We start from the raw sequence: 27,539 nt of genomic DNA, 5'->3' as shown, positions 1-27,539 counted from the left end.
AATTTTCTTTATTGTTCTTGAAAAAAGTTCAGTTTCTCAGCTATTTCCGAGTCATTGTAAATGTTACCCTCATTTAACAGCAGTCCTACTATTCTTTCCTCCTTTTCTTTTTCATTTTATATATTTGTATAATCCCTTATTATCTCTGACTAGCATTAATTCTTTTTGCTTTTCTGACACCCTTATTTTTTCCTCCTCAAACCATAACTGACTCTAAAAATTCTTGTTTAGGTGCCTCCCTGGTTTCCCATGTTGAGTAAAGGTACTTTATTTCTCATGTATCTGAGTAGCCTCTACTGGCATCACACTGGCCAATTCCTATTAATTGTCTTCTTTTCAAAGGATCTGTACTCTGTGCCTTCTTAATTATAGTGCTTTTCAAAATTTCTTATAGAATTTGAAAACTTTCCTCCACTGAACCCTACTCACTAAATTTCTTGTTTTCCCCAAAATTTGCTTTGCTGAAACTTAAAATATAACATTGGGACAATGCTGCAATTCTGTGACCCCATTCCTTACTACTGTATATGGAGTGAAAATATGATTATTCATTTAAATTTGTAAAACTGAAGTAGCTCATATTCAACATTTCTAAACTTCCCTATTATTCTTGCATTCTCTGGTAAGTTGTCCCCTTTTGGTGTTTTAGTTTCAGACGAGAAGTTGACACTACCAGTCTACCTGTGCTGGAGTCTTCTTGCCTCTTAGAAGGCCCACTGAAAAACATGAAACTATTTTTCGCTAGGTACATCTTAGAAGCTGCTCCATTAACTGCTGCACTGCTCCAAAGGAGCCACCACATCAGAGGCAGCACAGGAAAAAATTTCATAGGAGAATTATTTTCCTTTAGGTTGAAAGAGCAACCTCCAATGAGAAATAATAACCAAAGCCACAGCTAAATTTTACCCGGGTGTCTAAGGGTATGTCTACACTGCAACGGGATTGCAGTGCCTACACTGCCACCCCATTACTCATTGTTAATTTAATCCATTAACTTTTAACTTCAGTGTACATATCACTGAATCACAGAACTGGAAGGGATCTCAAGAGGTCATCTAGTCCAGTACCCTGCACTCATGGCAGGACTAATTATCATCTAGATCATTCCTGACAGGTGTTTGTTTAGCCTGCTCTTAAAAAGCTCCGATGATGGAGATTCCACAACCTCCCTAGGCAATTTATTCTGGTGCTTAACTACCCTGACAGTTTGGAAGTTTTTCCAAATGTCCAACCTAAATCTCCCTTGCTGCAATTTAAGCCCATTGCTTCTCCTATCCTCAGAGGTTAAGAAAAACAATTTATTTTCCTCCTCCTTGTAACAACCTTTTACATACTTGAAAACTGTTATGTCCCCACTCAGTCTTCTCTTTTTCAGACTAAACAAACCCAATTTTTTCCATCTTCCCTCACAGGCCATGTTTTCCAGACCTTTAATCATTTTTGTCACTCTTCTCTGGACTCTCTCCAATTTGTCCACATCCTTCCTGAAATGTGGAACCCAGAACTGGACTATACTCCAGTTGAGGCCTAATCAGTGTGGATCAGTAGAGCGGAAAAATTACTTCTTGTGTCTTGTTTACAACACTCCTGCTAATGCATCCCAGAAAGATGTTCACTTTTTTTTTTTTGCAACAGCATTACACTGTTAACTCAATGAGTCGCTTTTCTGCAGCTCAAGCTAATGAGTCATTGCACTGTGATAGAAATGTCAGTCTTCTGCTTCAAGACTGGCTCTTATTTAAAGTGCCATAATAGCATAGTATATTAGATACTAACAGGCAACTGTGAGTAATAAGACTATATACACATCACAAAATGCTCATGCTGATTTTTGCAAGAATCTATTTGAAAAAAAATGTCTGAAGTGTGGTTTACTGGTGTTTTAAATATTGTCTTTTCTTGTTCTGTGTTGATGTTTGGCTTATCATCAGAATTGTTGTCCTGCTTAAGAGGTTTCATTTTCCTTCCTGATGATTACTACATAGTGTTATTTTTTGTGTGTGATACTTTGTTAAGTCAATGCCATTGCTATGAAGCATCAGAGAGAGCCATAAACAGGGGTGTTAGCTTGTCTTTTGGCTTACTGAACACATTCTTCTGAATTTTATTTGTATTTCTTAACTCATTCAACTTTTCGCAGCACAGCAGTTTGGGTGTTGCAATGTAGATAACAAACCACCCTTTATTATTGTACACTCTATGTGACATCTACAAATCCTCCCTAAGACATGGATTGGAAAAAAATCCCGAACAGTGCCTTTTATAGAAGTAAAAATGTATGAAACTGATCTTAAATATCACTACGTTTGCACATTTATTTAAGTTTCTGGGCAAGGGGTAGACCTAGGGGTAATTCATCAAGTTCTGAATTAACATTCTTGCTGAGTGGACTGAATATTTTACAGTTCACATATAGTTATTCAGCTCTTACCTGGAGATGCTGCTTGATATATAATCTTATCACCTTCTCTTTCTGGAACAGCTGTATGACACACTGCCATCATTGTTAGAAACTCACAAATTATAGGTGCAGTTGGCTAGTCCAAAAACAGGGTAAAAAGTAACAATTAATCTGTGCACTGTTAAAATGTTAGTACATATTGGCAAATATTAATTCAGGGGAAAATCTCCTTTTCTGGTTACAAAGAATAAACATTTTTAAAATTTCTACATTCTTTTGGTTGATGACATTATACATAAACCATTTTCAACATTCACCTAATTTGTTTCAAGTACATTCAAACTGCTGCTATACTTTACTTTTGTATAGTCGGTGCAAGTATTGATGCCTACAATTAAGGCTTCCCAAGTGTAATGGGGTGTTCACCTCAGACTAGCCTAGAAGAGATCAATGAGGCTGAGAAGGGACCCATTAACAGGATAGGAGGAAGGAAACTAGGTAACCTCAGTAACCCTTGAATGAAGATGGAGCCCAGCTGAGTAGGAACAGACAGGGCTAGTATAAAGACAGGAAGTTGACAGCAGAAAGGGAAAAGGGCTGCAGTAAGGGAGCCAGTAGCCACTCTGGACATCACAGAGGGACGTAAGTAAACCTAAAGGAAAAGGGTGCAGGAAAAGGCTCAGGGAAATAGCAACAAGGCTTAAGACGGTGCAAACCTTGGCTACTGAATAGAGGGTCCTTGAGCTGGAACCCAGAGTAGAGGACAGGCCTGGGTTCCCCTACCAGCCACTTGGGAAGTGGCACCATCTGGGTGGTGAATGGGAAGACAAGACAACCTGAGACAGTTTGTATGGAAAGACTATGATACCCCAGAAGGGGTAAAAACACACAGTGACCTATCCGAAGGGCCAAGTCACAAAGAGAGAGCGGCAGCAGGATGCGCAATGAGCAACAGAAGGTGATGTCAGACCTGAAAAGAGCTAATTCCCAGAGCAGCCAGGAGGAGATGCCGTAGCAGTGTATGAACCCTGTGGCACTAATACTTTCCATAATATAACACTGTGGTCAGTTGTTTATAATTTTGCCAAACTTCAACCATTTGGACTGAAACTATCCATGCCATGTCTAATTCAGACTGATTTACTTTGGAAATTTTCAGCAAAAATGGTTCAGACATTTCTCAGAACAAGATCAGGAAAAAATAAGTTGGTTTTCCCACATTAACAAAATTCGTGCAAATGTTTTTGTTGAGAAGCTCGAATGCCTCTATACTTAGAAGATGGACTTGAAATTCGGCCATTTAGTGTCAGGAAGTAAAACATTAATATCAATTAACAGCTCAACTGGAAATGTAAATAAATCATGTAAGTAGGCACATTAGATATGGACAAAAGTTGAATGACATACTGAAATGTTTTATTCAGTAATGTGTGCATGGTTAACATCTATTGTGAAGTGAATTCTCTTTTAATATTGTCTGGACACAGTATTTTTTATTTTACTATGGCACTATCACTGCCCATGCTGTACTTTTTCTGTGGACATATGATTTCAGGTTCCAGTCCAGTCAATTCAACACCTCTCCTGAACACTTTAAAGAAATAGCTGCTGCATTTTCTGTTAAAACTTGTGCCCAATCCCACACAAAGGGCAGACTGAAGCAAGGTCAGTCAGATTGCTTTTAGTGTGACAGTCTAAACAAAAATAATTCATTTTTTTTTTAAACTCAGCACTTTAGTTCATCTGTAGATCTCAAAACACTTCAAACTGACAGCAGGAAATCACCAATTTTAAGATCCCCAAACTCTTGCCAAAAACAGTAATTTCCCAAAAGAATTCCTAAGACGTGGAGTTGTCAATACTGAGAGTCACTTAGGAAAGATTCTTGTACTACTGCAAATGAGAAACACAGAACTCTACTAAAAGTGAGGCACTTCACCTGTAAAAACAACAATTCCCGAATACTGTACAGAATGATAAAACTCTGAGAAAATGACAATTCAAGAAATAGTATTGAAGGAGGAATGGTATAACTATATGGTAAGTCACCAATCTCAGAAACCTCTTTAGTTTCACTTTCAAAATGGGATGGCTCTGTCCTGTCCTTCGATTCAGAGCCCTGAATTCCTCCAGGAAAGAGGCACACGTTTACTAATTTCTGTTATAAGACCTGATCCAGCAAAGAACTTGAGCATTTGGTTAACTTTAAAAGTCTGTGAGTTGTCCTACTGAAGAAAATTTATATATCATCTCTCCTCCAAGCATCATAAAGTAAGAAGGACCTTTGTCTCATTTTTATTTCATTAGTTAATTTAGATGTATATAAATACATAAATGGTACCCATCCAAGGACTCTGGGCATTCTACCATCACCTAAACCACATAGATCATAAAATAAACGTAACTAGGATAAAAAGTTGGTAGAAACATTTAAGAGTTATAGGTTTAAGACTGCTACCCTCAAGACCCAAAAGAATACCACCCCAGGAGCCAAACAAAAACAAACATTATCCTAAGAGGAGAACAAAAGAAATGCTATAAAAACTAAGAATACCTAATTAAGGGCTTATCTACATGGAGTCTTAGGGTATGTCTACACTAGAACTGGAAGGTGTAAATTCCAGTTTGAGGACATATCCATGCTATCCCTGATCAAGCTAGCACGCTAAAAACAGATATGTAGCCACGACAGCAAAAGCAACAGCATGGGCTAGCTGCTCTGGTACAAACTTAGGGTGGCTAGCCCCTGCCATGGCAGTGGCAATACCTGTATTGTTAAGAGTGCTAGTTCCATCAGTTAGTCCACGTATATTTCCTCAAACTGGAATTTACATCTTCCAACACTTGTGTAGACACACTCTTAGTACAGGGTAAGCCACAGTGAGACTCTACATCGCACTAGCTTGCCATAAACTAACTAGCCATATTCACCCTGGACTGCACACTACAAGTTCCACAGTGTGCTTTGAGGTTGCACACTATAGACCTTTTAGTTTGTGGTAGCAGAGTCTACATGACCAGTTAGTGTGTGTCAAGTTCGTGCACTGTAGATTCACATACCAGTTTGCTGCGCACTAAGTCTCTCTGTAGGAAAGCCCTAAGGAATAATGACTATGCTAACATCTAACTATTTACACAAGAAAGGCTGCTGATAAGTACTAGAAAAAACAGTGAGCACGGGGCACCGTTAGGACCTCCAACTTTAGTTATGGGCAGTGAGAAGGAACTGAGAATGGGACAGAATGATATCTTTGTTTGGAGGCAGGAGGTCACTAAAGGTGCATGCACCACTCCAATGCGTACTCCTCACCAGAAGTTTCCAACTTAATACACTGAGCATACACTCACCGACAATGGAATAAATATGTGTACAAGACATCTCAAAGAACATGTGGGTATAATTACAATTAACAAACTTCCATGGCTAATGAGTACAAAAAACTTTACATGAATGGAAAGCTGGGCTATTATTTACATAGAATATAGGTGGGTTTCATATAAGTACAAAATTTCATTTCCTTTAAAGGATACTCTTTCTGTTTTATTGAAATCATTCTTTTCATCTTGTAAAATAACATTTATTTTCTATATCACGTACATGATTGCTTTGGAGATTCTCCAGCAGTGATGGATCACTAAATGGTTTCTCTTCTCCAGTCTGCGAGTCCTGACTAAGAAAAATTAAGTAGAGAAGTAAGAAGAGCATCATTAGTATTTTCTTAATCATTCATTTGAAAATCACCAATGACCACACACTAAAGCCAAACTTAATTTTTTTTTCTTTATTTCTAACCATGACACTATGTTAACTGACAAATGTACACATACACAGAGTAACTGAACTGAACCCAGTCTGTATTGGATAACTCTGAAATCTAAACAACTCTCTTGATATATAAAATTACAACACAGAGGCCACTTTGGCCACTGGCTTTACTGGATGTTGTAAAAGGGACACAGTAAAAATTAATCCCAAATAAAATTATAGGTCCCAATCCTGCAATCTGTTCTCCACAGGAGCCCCTTATGCCCAGGTGGAGTCCCACTGAAGTCACAGGGACTCTGCATAGGTGCAGGGGTTTGCCCACACTGAGTAGATGGCACAATGAGGCCCCATTGTTTATTTTTATACGTGAAATTATACTATATTTACTTTTAATAATGGAACATTTGTGAGTGTCCAGCATACGCTACGAAAAAGATGCTAAAAAATACAGCATTTGTATTAGAGTTTAGTTCATCATACACAAATTTCCAAATGATACCAACATTACAATACACTTATAATATGCCAGAGTTCTTGAATGTGTCCTCTCTAACCTTCATAGCCTCTGTAGTAGAGAAAGAGGCTGAAGTCTGGGGCCTGGTATAAGGCCTGAGACCTGAACAAAAGTCAGGCTATGAGCAAAAGTCAGACAAAGCAAACACCTACTTGCAAGTTCACTGGCCAGAACATGAACTTTGCAAAAACATGGCTGGTGTTGCTAAAACACAGGCACCCCTAAGTACTACTAGGGACTGGGTATTCATGTAAACACGTTCCAGGAGGGTAGTACAAAAACACCATTATATATGTTATGATATAAACACACTCCCCGAAGATGGCACATGGCCACTCTGACCCCTCATGAAGATACGATCAGGATGACAGGATAATGGATGGAGATGTTTTGTTCGAACCAATGGGTACAAGGTGCAGGGTGGTAACTAACCATGTCAGAAGGGTAATACATAACTTGTTTGCATCAGTGTATAAAAGAGAGGTCACAGAAGAACCATCTTTGTCTGGACTAGGAGGCAGCAGAAAGTCCTGATGCTGACTGAGCTGGTCCATTTTCAGGGGCATATATGTATTAGTGTCTCTGTAGAGTCCATGGGGTACTAATACTGTGCTTTGTCGGCAATAAACCTGGCCAAGAGCCTTTGCCACTGAACCAAGTCTGTGGTCCTTCTGGATAGTATACCAAGGTTTGCTGACTGAACCAGCTATCTGTGGGCTGGTACAGCACATGGAGAGAAAACAGACATACGTATGCCACCTGACAACAGCCTTCTCAAGGACACCCAACTTAGGTCTTTTGCCTCTTTCTTGGGGCAGAATCCTGCAATTTGCTCCCTCCAGACTGGGGTCTTGGGCTGCAGTCTTTTGCAATTCACTATGACCACCTCAGCAGATCTGACATCAATTCTGCACCTGCATTTCTGTTCTCTTAGGGGCTATGACAGGGTTATTCAATGACCAGCCAGCTTTCATAAAGCTGTTTATTCAAAACAAAAGCAATTCAGAGAAATCATTTATGCCAAGCTTACTAGGTGGTCACCCATCTTCCACACAGAGCAGTGATGGGCAACCTGTAGCCCACCAGGGTAATCTGCTGGCGGGCCGTGAGACAATTTGTTTACATTCACCATCCGCAGGCACGTCTGCCTGCGGCTCCCAGTGGCCACAGTTCATCGTTCCCAGCCAATAGGAGTTGCGGGAAGCGGCAGGCAGCACGTCCCTGCGGACTGCGCCGCTTCCCGCAGCTCCCATTGGCCAGGAACGGCGAACCGCGGCCACTGGGAGCTGTGGGCGGCCATGCCTGCAGACGGTTCATGTAAACAAAACTGTCTCATGGCCCGCCAATGTATTACCCTGATGGGTCACGTGCAGCCCGCGGGCCGCAGGTTGCCCACCACTGACAGAGACTCTGACAGGTTTAAAGCACTTCAGGTCCTAAGCAAGGCCTATCTTTCAGTCACAGCCCCATGCTAGCTGGTGAGTGCTAGGATACAGTGTGAGTAACCCTCTCCACAGGTCAGGACTGATATTTTATACAGTTTCAAGGCCTTTTGAATCAGATCAAATCAGGAGGCTGAAACTTCAAAAGACTCGTTACAACAGTATTGTTTCAGTATTGGGGAACTGCATTATTTAACCCCATTGCCTTTAGTTTCTGAAGGAAACATCCTTTATCTTACTTTTTAGCCCAAAACACAATTACTAGTAAGTACATTGATATACATATAGCATTTATAAAAGTTAACACAAGCAACTTTGAATACTCCATGTTTTCATAGCATCGCATGTTGCAAGTATTATAATTTAGTTCACCATGCATATAACATTTCCAAACTATACCACAATTGCACTACATATTTATCCTTGTAAATGAGGCAACATACTATACTTTATATCTTTCCTTGAAAAAAAGGATTTAAATTGCAGAGTTTTGTGACTGATGATCTGCTTGACGATAGCACTGAACTCCCACAAATACTCCCTGACCCAAACATGAAACTGGCACTCAGTGCTGGTAATATGTTTGGCCTGCACACTCTCAATCCCTTATTATTCACACCTGTGCCTGGCATAATTTACTTGCCCTTCCCTCTCTTTCCCTCACCCCAACTTTCAGCCAGTGTTGTGGCAGTAAGGGTTAAAGTGCTGGTGGTCAATGCAACAGTGAGCACTCAACAACTATTTTGACTCAAGAGTTTCCCTTCCCAACATAATGAAGCAGTATAATATTTCTGTAGAATTTTATGGATTACAATTTAACTATATTAAAACAGGAGCTCTCCTTAAGGTCTCATTAGAAGCCACTGCGCCCAAAAGATATTTTCCCTTTCTTCCAGGGATTTCCCTTCAACTAGGTAACTTGGAGTCTAGGGAGCCAAGGATTTTTTGGACAGTTATAGATTAAATTATCTTGTTTTAGAAAACCCTTGCATAAATAAAATAATTTAAAATCATCATTGATTCCTCTGGTAAATACAAATATGAATCATGATTTTTGAATGCTTGGGGTTGGCAATACTGAAGTCCCTCTCTGTTCTTTGCAACTGTCATTCTTTTTCATGTATGTACTGGGTGTGAGGAGTGGAGGCAGCCTTACTTCATCTGACTCAGATCACCTGAACACCAAAGTTGCAACTCTGACAGAGGGGCAGGAGGGCGGGTAAAGGAATGGACATGAGCAACACATCTTGAAGAACAGTTACAAAAGATAAGTAACCATTTCTTCTTCTTCAAGTGCTTGCTCATGTCAATTCCATTATAGGTGACTCACAAGCAGTATCCATGGAGGCGGGCTCAGAGTTCATGGTCATGCAGCTTGCAACATTGCTAGACTGAAGCCAGCATCGTCACGGGCCTGCTAGGTAACTGCGTGATGAGACGTAAACATGTGGACAGATGACCAGGTAGCGGCCGTACAGATAACTTGAATCGGCACTTGGGCCAGGAAGGCCACCACCAAGGCTTGCGCCCTAGTCAAGCAAGTAATTACAATTGCCAGTGGAGGCACTTTCGCCAGATCATAGCAGCAATGGATGCAGGTGGTGATCCATGATGAAATTCTCTGGGCAGATGCTGGACAACCTTTCATCCATCACTGCAACAAACAACGGCGTCAACTTACAGAATGCCTCAGTCCTTTTGATGTAAAAGGCTAGCACTCTCCTGACGTTTAGAGAGTGCAATTTGCACTCCTCTTCCAACTTATGAGGTTTTGGAAAGAAGACAGGTAAATATATGTCTTGGCTCATATGAAACAGTGAAACTACCTTGGGCAGGAAAGCCGGGTGCGGCCGCAGCTGGACCTTGTCTCTCTAGAACACCATATAGGGCGGCTCTGAGGTAGGCACCCTAATTTCCAAGGCCCTGCAGGCAGATGCTATTGTGATCAAGTAAGAAACCTTCCAGGAGAGGAGGAGAAGGGAGCAGGAAGCCAGAGGCTCAAGAGGCGTACCCCTGAGTCGTGACAGCATGAGATTCACATCCCAGAGAATGATGGGGTCCTGGATGTGGGAGTAGAGTCACTACAGCCCTTTCAAAAACCAGACAGTCATATTGTGAGTGAAGACCAACCTGCCCTGGGACAGAGGGTGGAAGGCCGAAATAGCGACCAAGTGGATCTTAATCGATGACAGGACAGGCCCTGGAGCTTGAAATGCAGAGGATAGTCCAAAATTGCCTGCAATGAAGCCTGTTCTGGTCGGATGCCCTAATCTGACGCCCAGCATGTGAACCTTTTCTATTTGGCCAGGCAGATCGCTCTTTCTGCTACCCAACAAAAACTGCTGGAGACGAGCCAAGCACTCCTGTTCATCCACATTCAACCATGTAGCAGCCAGGCAGTCAGGTGCAACACCACCAAGTTTGGTTGCAGAAGACTGCTGTGGTTCTGGGACAGCAGAGCCAGCCAGAGAGCCAGCTGCAGCGGAGTGGCCACCGAAAGGTCCAGCAACATGCTGAACGAGCACTGGCGAGGCCAAGCCGGGGCTATCAGGATTACCTTGGCTTTTTGTTGTTTGATCTTCACAGGGACTCTGTGGATTAAGGGCACTGGTGGGAAGTCATAAATCAGAGCCCCCGACTATGGGAGCAAAAAGGCATCAGACAGGGATCCCGTCTATCCCCAAAAATGAGCAGAACATGTGGCATTTCTTGTTCTACAGGACACAAACAAGTCCACCTGTGGATTTCCCCACCTTTGGAAGATCACACTGACCACCTCCAGATGGAGCAACCACTCACGGCGAGAAGAGATAGTCCTGCTGGGACAATCTGCTAATATGCTCCAATTGTCAAGATACCGATAGACCTGGAACTCTCGATGCCTCAGGTAAGCGTCGACCAGCGCCATGTATTTTGTGAACACTCTCGGGGCTGACGAAAGTCCCAAGGGCAGCGCCATAAATTGGAAATGACACCGGCCCACCATCAAACAGAGAAACCGTGGAAGATGGAGATATGAAAGTATGCCTCCATCAAGTAAAGGGCAGCGTACAAGTCTCGGGGATCCAGAGAGGAAACTATGGAGGCCAGGGGACCATGGGAAACTTCAACTTCTTGAGATATTTGTTGAGGTGCCACAGGTCCAGAATGGGTTTTAGGCGCCCTTTTGCTTTCATGATTAGGAATAATTTAGTAATCGTAAATATTGACTCAGGAAAAATGTATCTAAAATTAAGTCTGCATGTATGAGCTTGAATACCAGTTCAAATTATTTTTAAGGTTTGCGTTTTTAAAATATCACAGCATATACAATACTAAATCAGAAAAGGAGTACTTGTGGCACCTTAGAGACTAACCAATTTATTTCTAAGGTGCCACAAATACTCCTTTTCTTTTTGCGAATACAGACTAACACGGCTGCTACTCTGAAACCAATATTAAATCATGAATTTTAAACAAAACAGATACTAAATTATCTTTAATGCTTACCAATCATCTGAAGAATAACTATAATCCTCAGGCTCAGGACAATGGCTGCACAAAAAGTAAAGGAAGGATAGAAATAGAAGGAAAATATAATCACAGAAAGGCTACAAAATCAGATCACATATAAAAGAAAAATTAATGAAGGAAATGAGTTACTAAAAGGGAAAACTTTTTAGAATACCTCAAAAGAATTGTTGTTAGTGCCAAAATATCAGGAAACAGAAAATTTTGCAATAAAATATTAAATGTATGTTGGGGCTCTGTAATACGCAATCAGGCTAAATTAATTCATGCTTGATTTATCCTCATGCACTGGCACCCAACAAACTGCCTGATCCAAAGCCCATTTAAGTCAATGGAAGACTCCCATTGATTTTAACGGGCTTCAGATAAGAACATAAGAATGGCCATACAGGGTCAGACCAAAGGTCCAACTAGCCCAGGATCCTGTCTTCAGACAGTGGCCAGCGGCAGGTGCCCCAGAGGGAATGAACAGAACAGATAATCATCAAGTGATCCATCCCATCGCCTATTCCCAGCCCCGTCGTCCCAGATCAGCCCATTACTGTGGTTAAAAAAACCCAGAAAATCTAAAATCAGAGAACCACGGAGGTCTCCTACAGGACAAGATGTGTTAAATGTACAGTATTAGTTCAACAGATGCCAAGACACTTATATAAATACAAAATGTAACTAAGTCAAAACAGAAACCAAGGGGCAAATTTTCAGCTGGTGTAAATTGTTTTAGCTTCACTGAAGCCAATGGAGCTGTGATCATTTATACCAGAGGATCTGCTCCTAAGCTTCCAAACTGGTTTACACTTATCAGTTCTGAATGTACATAAAAGCACACATTTTGAAAATATTTGTAATTAAAGACATATTTGCACTGCAGAGTGTTCTGAAAATGCTGAACATCACAACTGGCTACACAGCATGAAGGAATTCACCCATTTATAACACAGGTGAAAATCTATTTACCACATCATTAGTAATTACTTTAAAGGAGCTGCAGAGATGGAGCAATTTAATTTCTCTGAGAAATTAAGAGAAAACCTGGATTTGTGCTGGAAATGGCCCACCTTAATTATGCACATTGTAGGGAGAATGGTCACTTTGGATGAGCTATTACCAGCAGGAGAGTGAGTTTGTGTGTGCGGTTTTTGGGAGGGGGGTGAGGGGGTGAGAGAACCTGGATTTGTGCAGGAAATGGCCCAACTTTATTATCATGCACATTGTGTAAAGAGTTGTCACTGTGGATGGGCTATCACCAGCAGGAGAGTGAATTTGTGTGGGGGGGTGGAGGGTGAGAAAACCTGGATTTGTGCTGGAAATGGCCCACCTGATAATCACTTTAGATAAGCTATTACCAGCAGGACAGTGGGGTGGGAGGAGGTATTTTTTCATATTCTCTGTGTATATAAAGTCTGCTGCAGTTTCCACGGCATGCATCCGATGAAGTGAGCTGTAGCTCACGAAAGCTCATGCTCAAATAAATTGGTTAGTCTCTAAGGTGCCACAAGTACTCCTTTTCTTTTTGCAAATACAGACTAACACGGCTGTTACTGTGAAACCTGTATTATTTGGCTTTCTGCTCCCTGACGGAGAATGAATCTTCCCAAAGGAGAAGCTCTGTTAAAGATGTTCAGGTCTCATGAAAGGGGGATGCATGAACATTGGGAAGCAACAGGGATCAATCTGTATCAAGGTAATTGAAATCACTGACGATGATTATTATTTTTTTAAAAAAGATTGATTTAAACCAGGCTGAGCTATGAATAGCTATTATGAATGTTTTTATGCTATTGTAACTTTAGATTAAAATTTATAATAAACTAAATTGTAAATGCTATTTAGTTGGTTGTTTTTTCACTATTCTTGGGTATCATATTTGAATTTACAAAAATTTTTATAGGCCAAAATACATAAATAAAATAAAAATTGAAAATCTAAAATTATGATCCTGTAAACACTTAATCAGGCACTTACTTTTTACTCACATAAAAAGTCCCACTGAAGTAAATGGGGCTCTCTCATGTGCTTAACGCTAAGCAAATACATAAATGTATACAGAATCAGAAGTTAAGATTATATTTTTACTAAAAACTTCTTAGTCATACAAAATCTTTATTACTTCAATATAAAATTACTTCAGTGTTAACAATGGAAGTTATTTATTTTAATCATATTAATGAAGTTATTGTGAACCCTTTTTTTATTCACACAGGACAAAATTTTCAAAAACAAGAAGCCTAAAGTTAGGTTCCTAAAACCATATTTAGGCATGCCAGGGTGAGACTTTCTAAAGAATCGAAGTGACTTAAGAGCAGAAGTCCCATTGACTTTGAACTGCAAACTCTCATGGAGGAGTATAGCCTGGTAAAAGCATTTGAACTTTCTTGACTTGTGGAAGTTTAATATAATGGAAGGTGGAAGCAGCTGCAGATGTAGCATAGGTTATTTGCTTATTAATTTTGTGTCTGAGTTTGTTTTGTTCTTACACCAAGGATGCTAATGAGCTCCTGCCCTTGTCCTTTTCAACAAAGTTGAGCACTTTCAGAGTGAAACTTCTTAGTAGAAAAAGTCTGTACGTAAAATTTGAAATTAATTAAAGTACAAAACATCAACGTATCAATTTAAGACTACAACACAGGCAAATGTAAAGTATTAGCAGCATTCAAATTAAAATATTGATTTACATTAAAATCAATTTAAATTCAAAACAGATTTTTTTTGATAAAAATAATATTTTTATGTATCTCAGAAAAGCAATCTGGAGCCTGAATGGGCTTCAGTTGAAGACTGTACTGAGGATGCTTGCAACGGCTTGATGGGGCCTTTTCCTCCCCTCCCTCAGTCCTTTACTGGGAGCATTATCCCTACTCAGAGTAGATGATAAATCTGTCAGAGGAAGAGACAGGTCCAAGTCTACACTTGTACTCAATTCCCCTTCCTTATCCTGGGAATAGGTGCTGCCAGAGTTCCAGGGGCACTCATCTATCTGGATGAGTTCATAGATGCAGAACATCTTTATAGGGCTTCCTATTCTGTCAGGACTTCCTAACCGGAAACCTTTCTCTGCTCACCTCTTCTGAGTCTTAGCTGCCCCTGCAGATTAGGTAGAGAGGACTGACAATGTGAGGTACAGTTGGAGCTTTACCCTCTCCTGGTCTTGGACTGGGGTCAGCCAGACTGGATGCCTGCCAACAGAAAGTCTTATGCATGTGGTATTCATGATTAGCAGACTGGGAGTGCCTCATATGTGCTGCCTATGCAGCTGCACACCACAGTGTTCCACAGGGCTGCCTTATGGCCTCCAAGGTCTACTTTTCTCTTCCCTCCTCTAGCAGCAGGCTGCTTGTGTTCTCCACCTGCTGGTGACAGAAAACAACTGGGCTGTGAAGTGGTACGGAGAATTCTCTCTCAGAAGATTAGCTGGCTGGGATCACCATACGTGGGGTCAGGAAGGAATTTTCCCCCAGGTGAGACTGGCAGGGATTTGGGTTGTTTTCTTTTTTTTTTTTTAATCTTCCTCTGCAGCATGTGGGTGTGGGTCATTTCCCAGGATTGTTTGGGTGTATTTCACATTATCATTTCCCTGCCATCTCAGGCACTGGTGCACCTTGGTCCCCTCTATTCTCTGCCTGTGGCCCATAATAATCCAGTCTCTTGTAGGTAATACTTTGGTCTAATTTCAGTTGCTGAGTTCAGTGTGTACGTTCTGCGTGCTGTTGGTGGCCCGTGATATACAGGAGGTCAGACCAGTTAATCTGGTGGTCTCTTCTGGTTTTAAATGCTGACTCTAATTGAAGCCTCAGAGATTACTAGAAGCCTACATAAATGAGTGTTACATCACATGTTTTAGTGTACTATCTCCACCTGCTGGTTGAAAAAAAAACTATAACCCAAGAGTCTGGACTGGTATAAAAGATCAAAGGTAGAGAGCCTAGTTATAACTTGTGGATTCCTGATCCACTCTGAATATCTGGTGGATAGAAAACACATCCTTTTAACTTGGAAGCTGAGCAGATTTGATGTGAAAGTCACTGAGAGACAAACAGACTTTAAAGGATATTTTATCTGATTACCAATTTCCTGAGCCATCCATTTCCCTTTATTTCTTATCTCAAATTTCATTCATTCAGCCTAATTCATAACGATCATAAGACTTTTGTTACTTTGCCTGAAACAGACTTCATAAGTAGAAGCGGTTTTGTGACTGAAGAAGTCCTGCAATTTGCCTCAGCTCCCACCATAACTACTCTTTACAGACAAAAATAAAAAATCAGTTGGAGAATGGAGAAGTCAAGGAGAAGACATTAGATTTTATTAGACTCAAGAAAAAAAGTTATGGTTTAAGCTTAAATGTTTCTCTTTCTACCCCACTTATGAAAATACAGACACAGACTCATTTATGTGTTACTGCTTCAGCTAGAACAGACTAAGTCACAGTATGGCTCAGGCTGAACACAGATTTCAACAAGGTACTGATGCTCTTAAATTCCTTAAAGTCATAGGGCCTCCACTGTTTTATTCTTTTTAAGCTTAAGAAGTTGGAGGCCCAGATCTTTTGTGTCTTCCCCAACTCTTGTGGCTGCTGGGAGTTGATTTGGTGTCAGGGTTACTTATACTTGTAATGGTCTCCTAGGGCTGTTAAGTCAGTAGGTGTGCCTGAGTGCAGCATGCTTCAGGCCTGTTCCCCTTCCACTCCATATGCCAGGGAAATCTTTCGATGCTCTGTCAAGGCAACTTTTTGGTCCCTCTACACTACTGCTGGAGTGCGGGTACAAGATCAGGCCCAGAAAATATGAAGTCGAATAACAAACACTGTATACATCAAGGCAATATTCACTTGAAACATTTTTCTCTACTCTTCCTGAATACCTAGGTACTTGACATTAGCTGACTAAGTTGGTCATCCAAAAACTGAGCTGCTATTTTGTTATTCTGTCTCTTTGCAAAGTCTGAGTTCCCATCCCCCAGTTACCACCAAAAACCAAAACCAAGCAACCAACCAACAAGAGGTCATTCCCCATAGGTGCTGGAACAATTTTTATGGTGGGGGTGCTAAAAGCCATTGAACAAAACTGTAAACCCTGTGTAAGATGGAAACCACTTGAAACCGGGGGTGCTGCTGCAATCCAGTACCCCTAGTTCCAGTACCTATGTCATTCCCACCAGATCAGGGTGCAAAAGCAATTCTACCAAAAAAGGCACATTGTTCAAGCATAAAAGGAAAAGATCATTTCAGTAGGCAAACATTTACTGTTGAAGGTATTAATTACAATAAGCTGTAAAAATAAATTTTAAAATAATGAAACATTGAATTTGTTTAACCCACATAACAAACCTATGTTAAAACAAACACACACATATCTTTGGACTCATGTAAAATCAAAACCTAACACCAAAAAGCTGTTCAAATTCTTGTTCATTCAGTGTAATCATACTGAACTGTTCATTTACACAAGTGTGCACGCACAGGAGCACATGTCTGTGTGAAATATAAAATGTGTGCCAAAACATTGTCATTTTCTGTAGCTGTAAGTAAAAACTCACCAATGAAGGTATTAATAAGACTAACATATAGAAACAGCTAATGTGCTGAAATATGTAACTGTAACAATTAACCTTCAGTCTTTTAAAATTTTATCTTAACTTCGGTTTGTGAGAAAAGGTACTCTCTTTTATGTAGTGAATGGATAAAGAATGTCAGCCTCATAACCAACAACTCTTTTCATAGCCACAAGAAAAAGGTCTTCTTAACTACATCAAGTGCCAGGAAGAAATTAAAGAAAAATAAGCAACTTTAAGTTGATATAAAAAAAACCCAAACACTTACCCATAAGCAACTCCTGCAATGGTGCACTTCTTAAATTGCATGACATTGCAAGTCAGGGTACCAGTTTTGTCAGAAAATATGTATTTGACCTAAATGAATTTTAAAACTCATTACATTACACTCAATACATATTTCTATATTTAGTCATTCATAGCTGTTAACATACTAAACACTTTTAGCCACTTCTGCAATGAACTACTTCACTCAGTTTATTGATTATAAAAATATTTAGCTTAGAACATAAACTCTTATGAATACATTCTTGATACCTAAAATTTCATATCTGCAAAAGATAAGACATTAAGATGGATGTACAGATTGGGCTTGATTCAACACATGGAGGTATACTTCACAGTTCTATGCTCCATAGATTGCAGAAATTCCACTACTACGTGAGATCAATGGCGCAGCTAGTATAATATCCTGTGTCTGACAGGGACCAGTGCTTCCAAATAAATTTTAAACTTATTGTACTAATATGCTTATGAGGAAAGAGTCGTTCTAATCCCAAAGCATGAATTAAAAATATGTGAGAAAAGCCAGACCAATCTCTCCTGTGTCTCAGTGACCACCTGCTGGGTCCCTGCAATGTGGAGGAGGAGGCTGCCTGATTCAAATGCAGAGGGGACAAGAGACAGATCTGTTGGGGGAGAGAGAGACAGGTGGGAATGGACTGGAATAAGGAGCTAGGGAAGGGGCAGAAACTTGGATGAGAGGCTGGGGGAGGTGGAAAAGGAAAACTTGGACCGGGAGTTGCAGGGGTGAGAGACTTGCATTAGCTGGATAGAGAGACTGGGACATGAAGCTGAGGGGGAGAGACTAGGGCTGGAAGCCAGGGGTGGGGAAGACTGGGAGGCAGGGAGAGAAATAGAGGAAGGGAAAGACTGAGAGCCAGTAAATGAGATTGGATGAGGAGGTGGGGTGGGGAGGCTGAGAAGCAGTGGTGTAGAGAAAAGGGGGCTGGGGTGACAGAGGGGACACATGGGATGGGGAAATGGTCAGAAAAGTCTGTGCCCTCTAGAAATACTTCCCTCCAGAGCCTAGAATGGAACCCACGATTCCTGCCTCATCACCACTCTGCTGTCAGCAATATCTGTGAAACTGACTGGAAAAATGGGCCATACATCTCTGGTTCACACAGAGGATGGATTACAATCTATTAAACCTATCAGTAGCTCTGTTAGCTCAGTAGTAGAGGGCTGTGTGGTGGATCCAAAGGTTCCCATGAGGGTGTATCAGTAGGATGCATCTGCATAATGCATATTGTATCAGGGGACTAAATTAAAGGTGCACTGGCACAAACCGTGGCATTTTTTAACTTTTGAGCACTTGAATTAGCAAACTTAATAATGTTCTTGTAATGTAGTTGTGTGTGTGTGCATGCGCGTGTGCGTGTGTGTGTTTGATACACACATGTGCATATTTAAAACAGGAGCTAAAATTCCTTTGTCTAAATAAGAACATATAAATGTATACGAAAAACTGTATGCCTAATAATTTAATATACGCTTAAATAATTACTATTCAGAACATACCTATTAAAAATCAAGACTGATAACATTTATGAAAGAATAAGACCACTCTCAATTCAAGTAAAAACAATTGCTCACAAGTTGTAGAGTGAATCATTTCACACACTATTAAGTTACAGGAAGCAATTTGGTCTACCTGGCCAAGTTCTTCGTTGAGATTGGATGTACGAGCCATGGAAGAAGTGTCTGTAGGTTCATAGTGCATGTCTATATCCTAAATAAAGATATAAGTGGTTAAAAGCTAGTTTTCCATACTTTTAAAAAGATAAATTACTTAGCTTCTTTACAGTTGTTACTTATGTATAGGTGTGACAGAATTCAATTTTTTAATGGATATCAATGTTTATTTTTAAGCATTTTCCCTACTTTTATCGATTTAAATTCTCAATTGGGGAAAATTCTGGGGAGTGTTAAACAATGGGGAAGATAGACAATATTTATTTAATGACAGAAGATGTTAAGACGCAAAAGGTTAAAGCTTTATAAACATTAACTCGCAAATTGTCAACATCATATGTCAAAACATACAAATCCCTAAATAAAACCCTAATAAGTTCTCATGCAGCATTTTTCTTACTTTGCTTATCTATAAATTAATTATTATTATTATAATAGATGGAAATATTTTTGTCACCTAGTATGTATACAGTGAAATTGAAGTTTACTGACATTTAATAATAAATATCTAATCCTTCCAAGCTTATAAATATAGTCTCTGACCAATGTATTGAACCCGACTATTTTTATGTCATCTATTTCAACTGAAAAACCTGCAGAGACAATCAGGTCAGCACAAAGAGTCTCCTGAAATAGAAATATGTTTTCAGCTTTTAAACTAATTTAATGACTTATGCTACACTTTAGAGACAGTTTTTATTCAGATGATTTTAGTGATCAGTATATGTGACAGTAACTGTATCAATATATCTAAAACAGGTACCATTGAAAATAAAAAAAGAAAACCATATTAGAGTATCGACTTTTCCACTATATTTCTTAGATCTAGAATGTATAAACACAGCAAGGCATTTACACATTGTACTAAAGCTAAAATATTCCCTGAAAAAAAAATATTGAAATGGAGTTTAGATTGAGAGTACATATCAGTAACTTAGAGTGAAATATATGACAGGGATGTTATAATTATTAAAACAAAAACAAAACCCAAAACATTATTAACTAAAAAATATCAGAGTTAAGTTTAAACTTAAAAATATTGAAAACACATTAAAATATGGAAATGCCCTGTTAAGACTTCTAAATCATCTTAATTGTCCTGTACTGATTATGTGCAAAAGCCTTATGGTTATGTTTAAGGCATTTTAATGTTTGTAGTCTTATATTGGACTCAACTGATTTTTAAAGACACATATTCTCTCTCTCTCTTTTTTTCCCCCTCTCATGGTGTCACCACAGTGGACTCAACCTTAAGTCTGCCCTAACTAGGAATTTCCAAATTGTAACCTGTTTGGATTTCTTGTGTGTGTGCTGGTCATCACCTTAACCATTTTGCTTAAATGTTTTAATTCCCTTTCCCCAATCTCTGTCAGTTTTTGTCTTTCAGAGTTTAAGATATTCAAGGCAGCCACTGCATTTTGTCCTCCTTTTTTGTTGCACAATGCTTGTAACATTTTGGCACTAACATAAAATGAACCAACAGAAATATAGTAGTTGATAAATTACAGAAAAGTTTGTTGTTTTTTGATCTACATACAAATCTCAAATATTCAACCGCGCACACACATTAAATACATACACACACACACACTTACTTATTTTACACATCACATCTCTCTCTCACACATATTTATTTTTACATATTTGACTAAAGAAAAGGATCATGCAATTTGCGTGCCCACAGCTAGAATTTTTCTTTCAGTTCCTGGCACCTTATTTTCAAAAAGACTCAAACCAAAGGGAGGTCAGTGAAGAGAAACAAAATCAAGGGCTGAACTTAAACAAATAAGAGCAAAAGAGCAAAAGCCTATAACTTGTCTGAGAGATTATTAAAAGGGGGCATAATGGTCTATGCATATTTTGAGGTAAGCACCAGAAGGAAGAGAATTTATTTATGGTGGTACCAGAATGTATAATCAGAAGAAAGTGACTGAAATTGAGAGAGAAAATTCAGGCTGAATATTAGAAAAACTTCATGAAAAAGATCTATTAGACCATGGAATTGTTTTTCAAGGGGGGTCTAATCAAAGCCCTATTGCCTGGAACATTTAAAAATTGGAAAGAACAAAACACTGGACAATGTGATGCAGGAAAAAATCCTGAGTTTGGAAGGAAGTACTAAATGATCAAGTATTTCAGGTTTCCATGATACTGTGATTAGTACTGCATGCTTTAAAATGTGGACTTACATGCAACAAGAAAAATTAAGAGAAAAAGATTTTTATTATAGAAATGAACTGCCTATCATGATTCACAAACAAGTGATAGTATTTGGTTTTAGAAATCAGTGTAAGCCACAATAAATGTCATATTTACCCAATTTATGAAATATGCCTGGATAAATTTAACGACTTCTAATGTAACCAACAAGCTGATTGGAATGAGATTATTGAAGAGAATGATAAAGGTCAAGAAATTCAGTCCAAAATTGTTAGCTCCACCATCTGTTAAAATAAAAGAAAGCACCTGTAAAATTAAACACTGTTTTGGTTAGGCAACCAACAGATAACATTTTCACAGCCACATTTGTTGGCTTTTGTAATATACAGATAGAAGTTCTTTAGGTATTTTGAGATGTTACTATGGTAATACCCCTTCCTAACCCATATTGTAAGGCTGTAAATTACTTGGAAGATATGGGTTTAGTTGTGATCAAATGCAGTTTTAATTTACATAATTTTTCTCCAACTTTTAAAAAGCAGATTACCTGATTTTTTGCTCTTTAGATATAACCTTACATTTTTGCATGTGCTTTGTAGGGAAGATCAAACCAGTTTGAATAAAGTAAGAACCAACTGAACCTTTACTCTAAATATGAACTTTCTAAATTTGAGAATTTTTTTTAAAAAGTGAGAATTGTGGGAGAGGAAAGAACACATCCTAATTCCTCCTCTACACATTCTCACTCCTCCAGCAGTTAAAGGTAAAGTAGCAAGATACTATAAAATAAGATATCTTCATGGTTTTTACAGAAGGCACAGAAGCATGATTTTACCAAAAATCTCACAAAGAAGCATGTTTACATGACATTTCAGAGTTGATTCCTAAATCAAACAGGTTTGGGATAGGCTTCCATAAACACACTTCTGGATACAAAGTCCAAACTTTGACTTGCATCCACCAGCAGTTCATTATCTATTTACATTATTAAAAATCAACATGCCCAACCTCTTCCACAATATAATTTGCTTATTTCCATAAATGCACACAAAGTCTAGAACAAGAGTGTGAAATGTAACTAAGGGCTTGTCTTCACTACGGGGTCAGTTGACCTAAGTTATGCTACTCCAGCTACGTGAATAATGTAACTGGAGTTGACATAGCTTAGGTCAACTTAGCCCGGTGTCGTCAGCGCGCTGCGTTGACAGGAGATGCTCTCCAGTCTACTTTCCTTACTCTTCTCAGAGAGCTGGAGTACTAGGATCAACCAGAGAGCACTCTGCTGTCAATTTAGTGGATCTTCATTAGACCCGCTACATCGATCCCCCCGCAGTGAAGACCAGCCTTAACTGACTAACAGTTTTACACTACTTTTCCCTTTTAAACAGTTCCAATGATTAGCTATATTTAGACAAATACTAAAAATGAACTTTTGAAATAAATTTTCCAAAAGAGTTTTTACGATACCGGACACCACTTTTTACTCACCCATTTATAATCATGCTGACCACTATGTCAGAGCTCCACAGCAGTGGTCAGTCTCTTTGAATCCAAAAAAAATATGAATCTGTCTTTAACAGGATGATGATGCAGTGAAGCCGCAGTAGCACAGGCAGCGGCAACAGAGACATGGCTGCGCTGCGCAGAGCACAAACCAACCTGAAAATGGTTGGTACATACTCGGCACAGCTCAGTCATGCCCCTGCTGCCACTGCCCACGCTACTGTGGCTATGCTACTATTTAAACTTGCACTCTTATTGAGCTACCTTGAGTATGTGTACATGAGCAGGGGAATCACTCCCATAATTCATAGTGCAGTGTAGCCTTATAACACTTTAAGATCTCCATCTTTCTCAGAAGCAGCTGATACAAGTACTGTGCCAGAGGCAAGATGTATGTAAAACAGCTCAAACCTCTTCAGAAACAAAGAGCAACTCTTCTTAACCAGTTCTGTTGCAGTACAGTTGCCATGTCCTGAAAATTCACAGAATCCACAGAAGTAGAGGAAGAAGCAGCAAGCAGAAGAACACAAAGAAGTATGAGGTGATGGCATAGATACCATAATCTGTTCTTGTTTCTCTGTTCTTCCTCCTTCTCAATTCCTGGAAAGCTCTCAAGAGAATATTCCATTAATAAGCTAGATATTCTGGGGTGTTTTAGAGATGGAATCTGGATTCTAATTTCAGTTCTAATATGCATTCTTTGCAAAAATCACTTTTTACATAATCAGGGTCATGTGGCACTTTGGAGCTGCATGTTCCAGCCTATACAAAGCTGACCATTCAAGCATACTATAGCTCCAGACAGCCAAAGTAGTAGTCCTGAATCAGGAAACTCAGAGCCAGAAAGTAACAGCAACCAAAAAGGAAGAAGATCCTATTCATCTTTCCAGGATGTTTTATGAGTGAATAAGATTCACAGATTTGAGTTCCAAAATCATGATTCATGGATCCTCTAGATATACTCATCTCGTAACTTGTCTTTGGAGCCAATGGAAGGGCTGTTTTAACCAGCTCTGTCACAAACATCCATACTGGGGAATGCATGAGACTATATTGGTCACAGGCCTTTGAACATTGGCTCAATGCTTGCTTGCTTAAAACATAACTTGCTTAAAACCAACATTTTTATTGATCAGAACAAGGGCTGCCTGAACCCAGATCACTTTCTGTAATATGGAGGCACGAGTTCCTGGATTTGGAGAACTGCTTATGTACATCTCAGCTTAAAAACATTCTGAGCAGTTTGTTCTCTTCTTCTTCAATACAATGGAGAAGGAAATCAAGGTAACTGTAAAACCCAAACTCATCCTAAACATGAATGAATGGCTTCTTGGTGACTTATGTCAAAACTTAAAAGCTTGGCTTCAATTTACGATCCAGTAATTTCTTTATTGGCAAAGACAAATCTTAAGTGCTATACTTTGACTTCAGATCCAAGGACTTTGGATTCAAAGTCAGGTGCTTCAAAGGAAGAGGAGGAAGAAGAGGGTGTCAACTCGCTACGATGAATTGAAGTCTTGCTGCCCTGGTTTCCTTGCTGGGGTCAGTCATGCTAGATGCCTACTAAAGGAGAGTCTGGAGCACATATGATTGAGCATCTGCTGCATCACAAAGGCTTCCTTTAGATCTAGTTCCCTTGTTTACATCAGCTATGCTGACTCATTGCTCATGGAATTGAAGGCTCAAAGGCTGTCAGTACGTCATGCATGTTGCTAGGCCAGCTGTCCACTAAAATGTGTCATAGGGCTTCCTATAGACCTATTTCTTTCTTCTCTCCTTCAACAGCAGCCTGTTAAAAGACCATCCTTATGTGACTGAGACAAACTGAAAGCTGAGATACAATCAGCCCCTCATATGGAAGGGTATGATGTAGCATAAAGCCACAACTTTACTTACTGGGGGAAGAAAAGTATATGTTAAGAGTCAGAAAGAGGTCAGCATGGGGGAGAGGGGGCAGAGAAGATTTCAAGTTGCTCCTTAACAGACCCTTGAAAGATGGTAGAGGCAAAAATACCAGCCTCCCTTCCTGGGGTGAATTCACCATTCATTAACTTAGCAAGAGGCTCAAATAGCCAGGAAACACTTTACACCAGCTTTGATATATCTATAGTCAATATACACAGTAAATAAAGATGGATAATGTTATAAAATCAAGATGAATGTTTTACTGTCCTATTTTTCAATTATGGAACTTATGCAAGTATCATCTGGACAACAAAATATTTAATACAATTATTTTAGTGCTTACAGTTTAGATTGAGATACCAGTCCCTTTGGCCATGCCTTCGATTCCATATAGCTGAGCCAATAGAACAGATTAAAGACATGGCAATAAGAATGCAGAACAAAATCAAGATCTGAATATTTGTAATTCGTTCCACATTGGATAGTTTAAGAGGCGGGCTTGTTGAATTCTGTGAAACACAAGAAAATTGCAAAAAATAAGTAGAAAATGAGGTACATGTGTAGTTCTCCAATATTTTCAAACTATCTTGTTGTGTCTTTTTCTACACATTTCTCTGAAGAGATATACTGCATAATATTGGCATAAATTGCATAATATGTATCCTTAGCATTGTATCTGATCTTAGAGAACAATTGTAATAGCAGCTATTAGTAAAATGTAACGTTACAAAAAAATCAGCTCAGTACAGAAGAAACTTGCTTACAAACACTAAGGGTGGAGAAATCCATTTCAAATGACTGAACTTTGCAAATTGGAAAATGAATAAATGTTAATGCATCACTAAACCGAATGCATTCATTTATTTTGACAACTACAGATCAGTTGTGATAGTCAAAATAATACCAGAAAAAAACCCTCATGATATTTGGGGGGTTTGACATTTCCCCCTACTCCCTCCCCATAACTTACAAATGAATTAATATCACACTGTCTTCATAAAAGTATTCTTCCTTCTATGCTGTGAGGAAGGCATGCAATAAGACAGTTTAGAAAGCAGTCATAAAATCATACAAAGGTTATCAGGCAAACTACAGTGATCCAGATTGATAAAAAATGCCATTTTAAATATACATTTAAAAAGAATAAGGACATGCCTGCAACTGAAAAAAAACAATTTTCCAAGGATAAATGCTCGGTAACATTCTATGTAACCAACAAAAGAAATATATCTTGATTTTATTCAATCTAACTCACAAAAAAAGCAGCTTTGCTACAAATAGACTATATTTTAACTATTACCTTGAAGCCAACAGTAAAATAGACAGATCTTCGGGTCTCTTTAACTTAAAACATTTTTAAAGACAAAGAGTAAAGATGGCTTTTGTGTAACAATAATGGTATCAAAACCTAACAAAACAGAGCATTTATGAAATATCCACATTTAAATGACAAACCTGCATGAGTTTTGTATCATGTCCAGTATAGACAACTATTCCATGAACCCACTGGGTATTTCTTAGTTGAGCTCCTCGTAGAAGAATTTGGTCAGGTCCCAGTGGAACGGTACTGGAAGGAAGCAATTTTATATTTTATCAGTATAAAATAACTCACCACTTTACGAGGAATAAAAGTAACCGGCAGCCAGTAGTCATCACAATGTATGGAGCTAAATTTTCAAAAGAAACTAGTCATTTTCAGTGCCTCCCTTGAAACACATTAAAGCAGCCTAATTTTCAAAGGGCAGGTGTGCAACACTAACTGAATAAAATCAGACCTCTGTTAAGCATCTGAGGTTGAGCACTGCAAAACTTAGGGATTCACAAAATCACTCATCATTTCTTAAAATATTGGCTCTGTCACTAAATACAGGACTATTAAATGGGCATTTTGAAAGTAACACTTATTATAATTTTTTCTTTATTTTGTATAATATCATGAGGAATATCTTCAGAGAAAGAGTCGTGTATTTGTAAACTGAAATTCATCCTCTCTTAAGAATTTCATTTTACAAATTAATTCTTAAATGAGTCCAATAATTTTCTTTGAACTATCCCATTTTAGGCCATTCCACCAACAGCATATCAAAAAAAACAAACACTTACACACATGATCCTGTTAAAAATGTAAAGTAACCTGATTTTTAAAAATTTTTGTATGTTCTTTACTTAGGGATGGCAAAACAAGCTGACATTATCTGTATCAGTTAAAGTATGTACTTCAGCTCAATAGCATTCTTCATAAAGCAGCACTTTGTACATTAGAAATATACAGATTTTTGCTAATTTATATTTGAGACCATTTGGATTTAGTTTGGGGTTCTCAACCTTTTTCTTTCTGAGGCACTCCAACATGCTACAAAAACTCCATGGCCCCTCTGTGCTACAACAACTGTTTTTCTGCATATAAAAGCCAGGGTCGGTGTCAGAGGGTAGCAAGCAGGGCAACTGCCAGTGCCCAACACCACAGGGGACCCTGCAAAGCTAAGTTGCTAAGGCTTCAGCTTCAGCCCCAGGTGGTGGGGCTCGGTGCCCTGGGCTTTAGCTCTTCTGGTTGGCTTTCTGCCTTGGGCCCCAGTGAGTCTAATGCCAGCCCTGCTTGGCGACCCCCTGAAACCTACTCACTACTCTCCAGAAGGCCCCAGGTTGAGAACTGCTGATTTAGATGTCTGATATGACATATGCCATAGCTCAGGCTCCTAGTAAAACAGAAAATTTGTTACCTGATTATTTTTTTTATGGGACTAATATCTTCCCCAATCTCTTCACCATTCCTTTTTGCAAATGCTAGATGCAATTCAGACTTGGCAATGA

The 27,539-nt window shown here is 39.1% G+C and overlaps 1 protein-coding gene across 3 annotated transcripts in view; it reads right to left on the bottom strand.

Moving 5' to 3' along the window:
• Positions 1–27,539, bottom strand: part of ATP8A1 (ATPase phospholipid transporting 8A1) — a 245,376-nt gene that overhangs the window by 142,259 nt on the left and 75,578 nt on the right. For 2 of the 3 annotated variants that reach the window (XM_084625418.1, XM_084625417.1), the window contains exons 10-17: positions 26,184–26,295; positions 25,072–25,237; positions 21,477–21,604; positions 19,120–19,197; positions 17,452–17,540; positions 11,613–11,657; positions 6,000–6,072; positions 2,432–2,537 (exon numbers count right to left, since the gene is read on the bottom strand). In XM_084625418.1, coding sequence (XP_084481544.1) covers positions 2,432–2,537; positions 6,000–6,072; positions 11,613–11,657; positions 17,452–17,540; positions 19,120–19,197; positions 21,477–21,604; positions 25,072–25,237; positions 26,184–26,295 — 797 coding nt within the window. The remainder of the gene's footprint in view (positions 1–2,431; positions 2,538–5,999; positions 6,073–11,612; positions 11,658–17,451; positions 17,541–19,119; positions 19,198–21,476; positions 21,605–25,071; positions 25,238–26,183; positions 26,296–27,539) is intronic. The other variant, XM_084625419.1, reaches the window with a different exon arrangement.

Source organism: Lepidochelys olivacea, assembly GCF_965140295.1.
Source record: "Lepidochelys olivacea isolate rLepOli2 genome assembly, chromosome: 4".
Lineage (NCBI taxonomy): Eukaryota > Metazoa > Chordata > Testudines > Cheloniidae > Lepidochelys > Lepidochelys olivacea.
The sequence above is the reverse complement of the archived record's forward strand: the minus strand, read 5'-3'. Positions and strand labels throughout refer to the sequence as shown.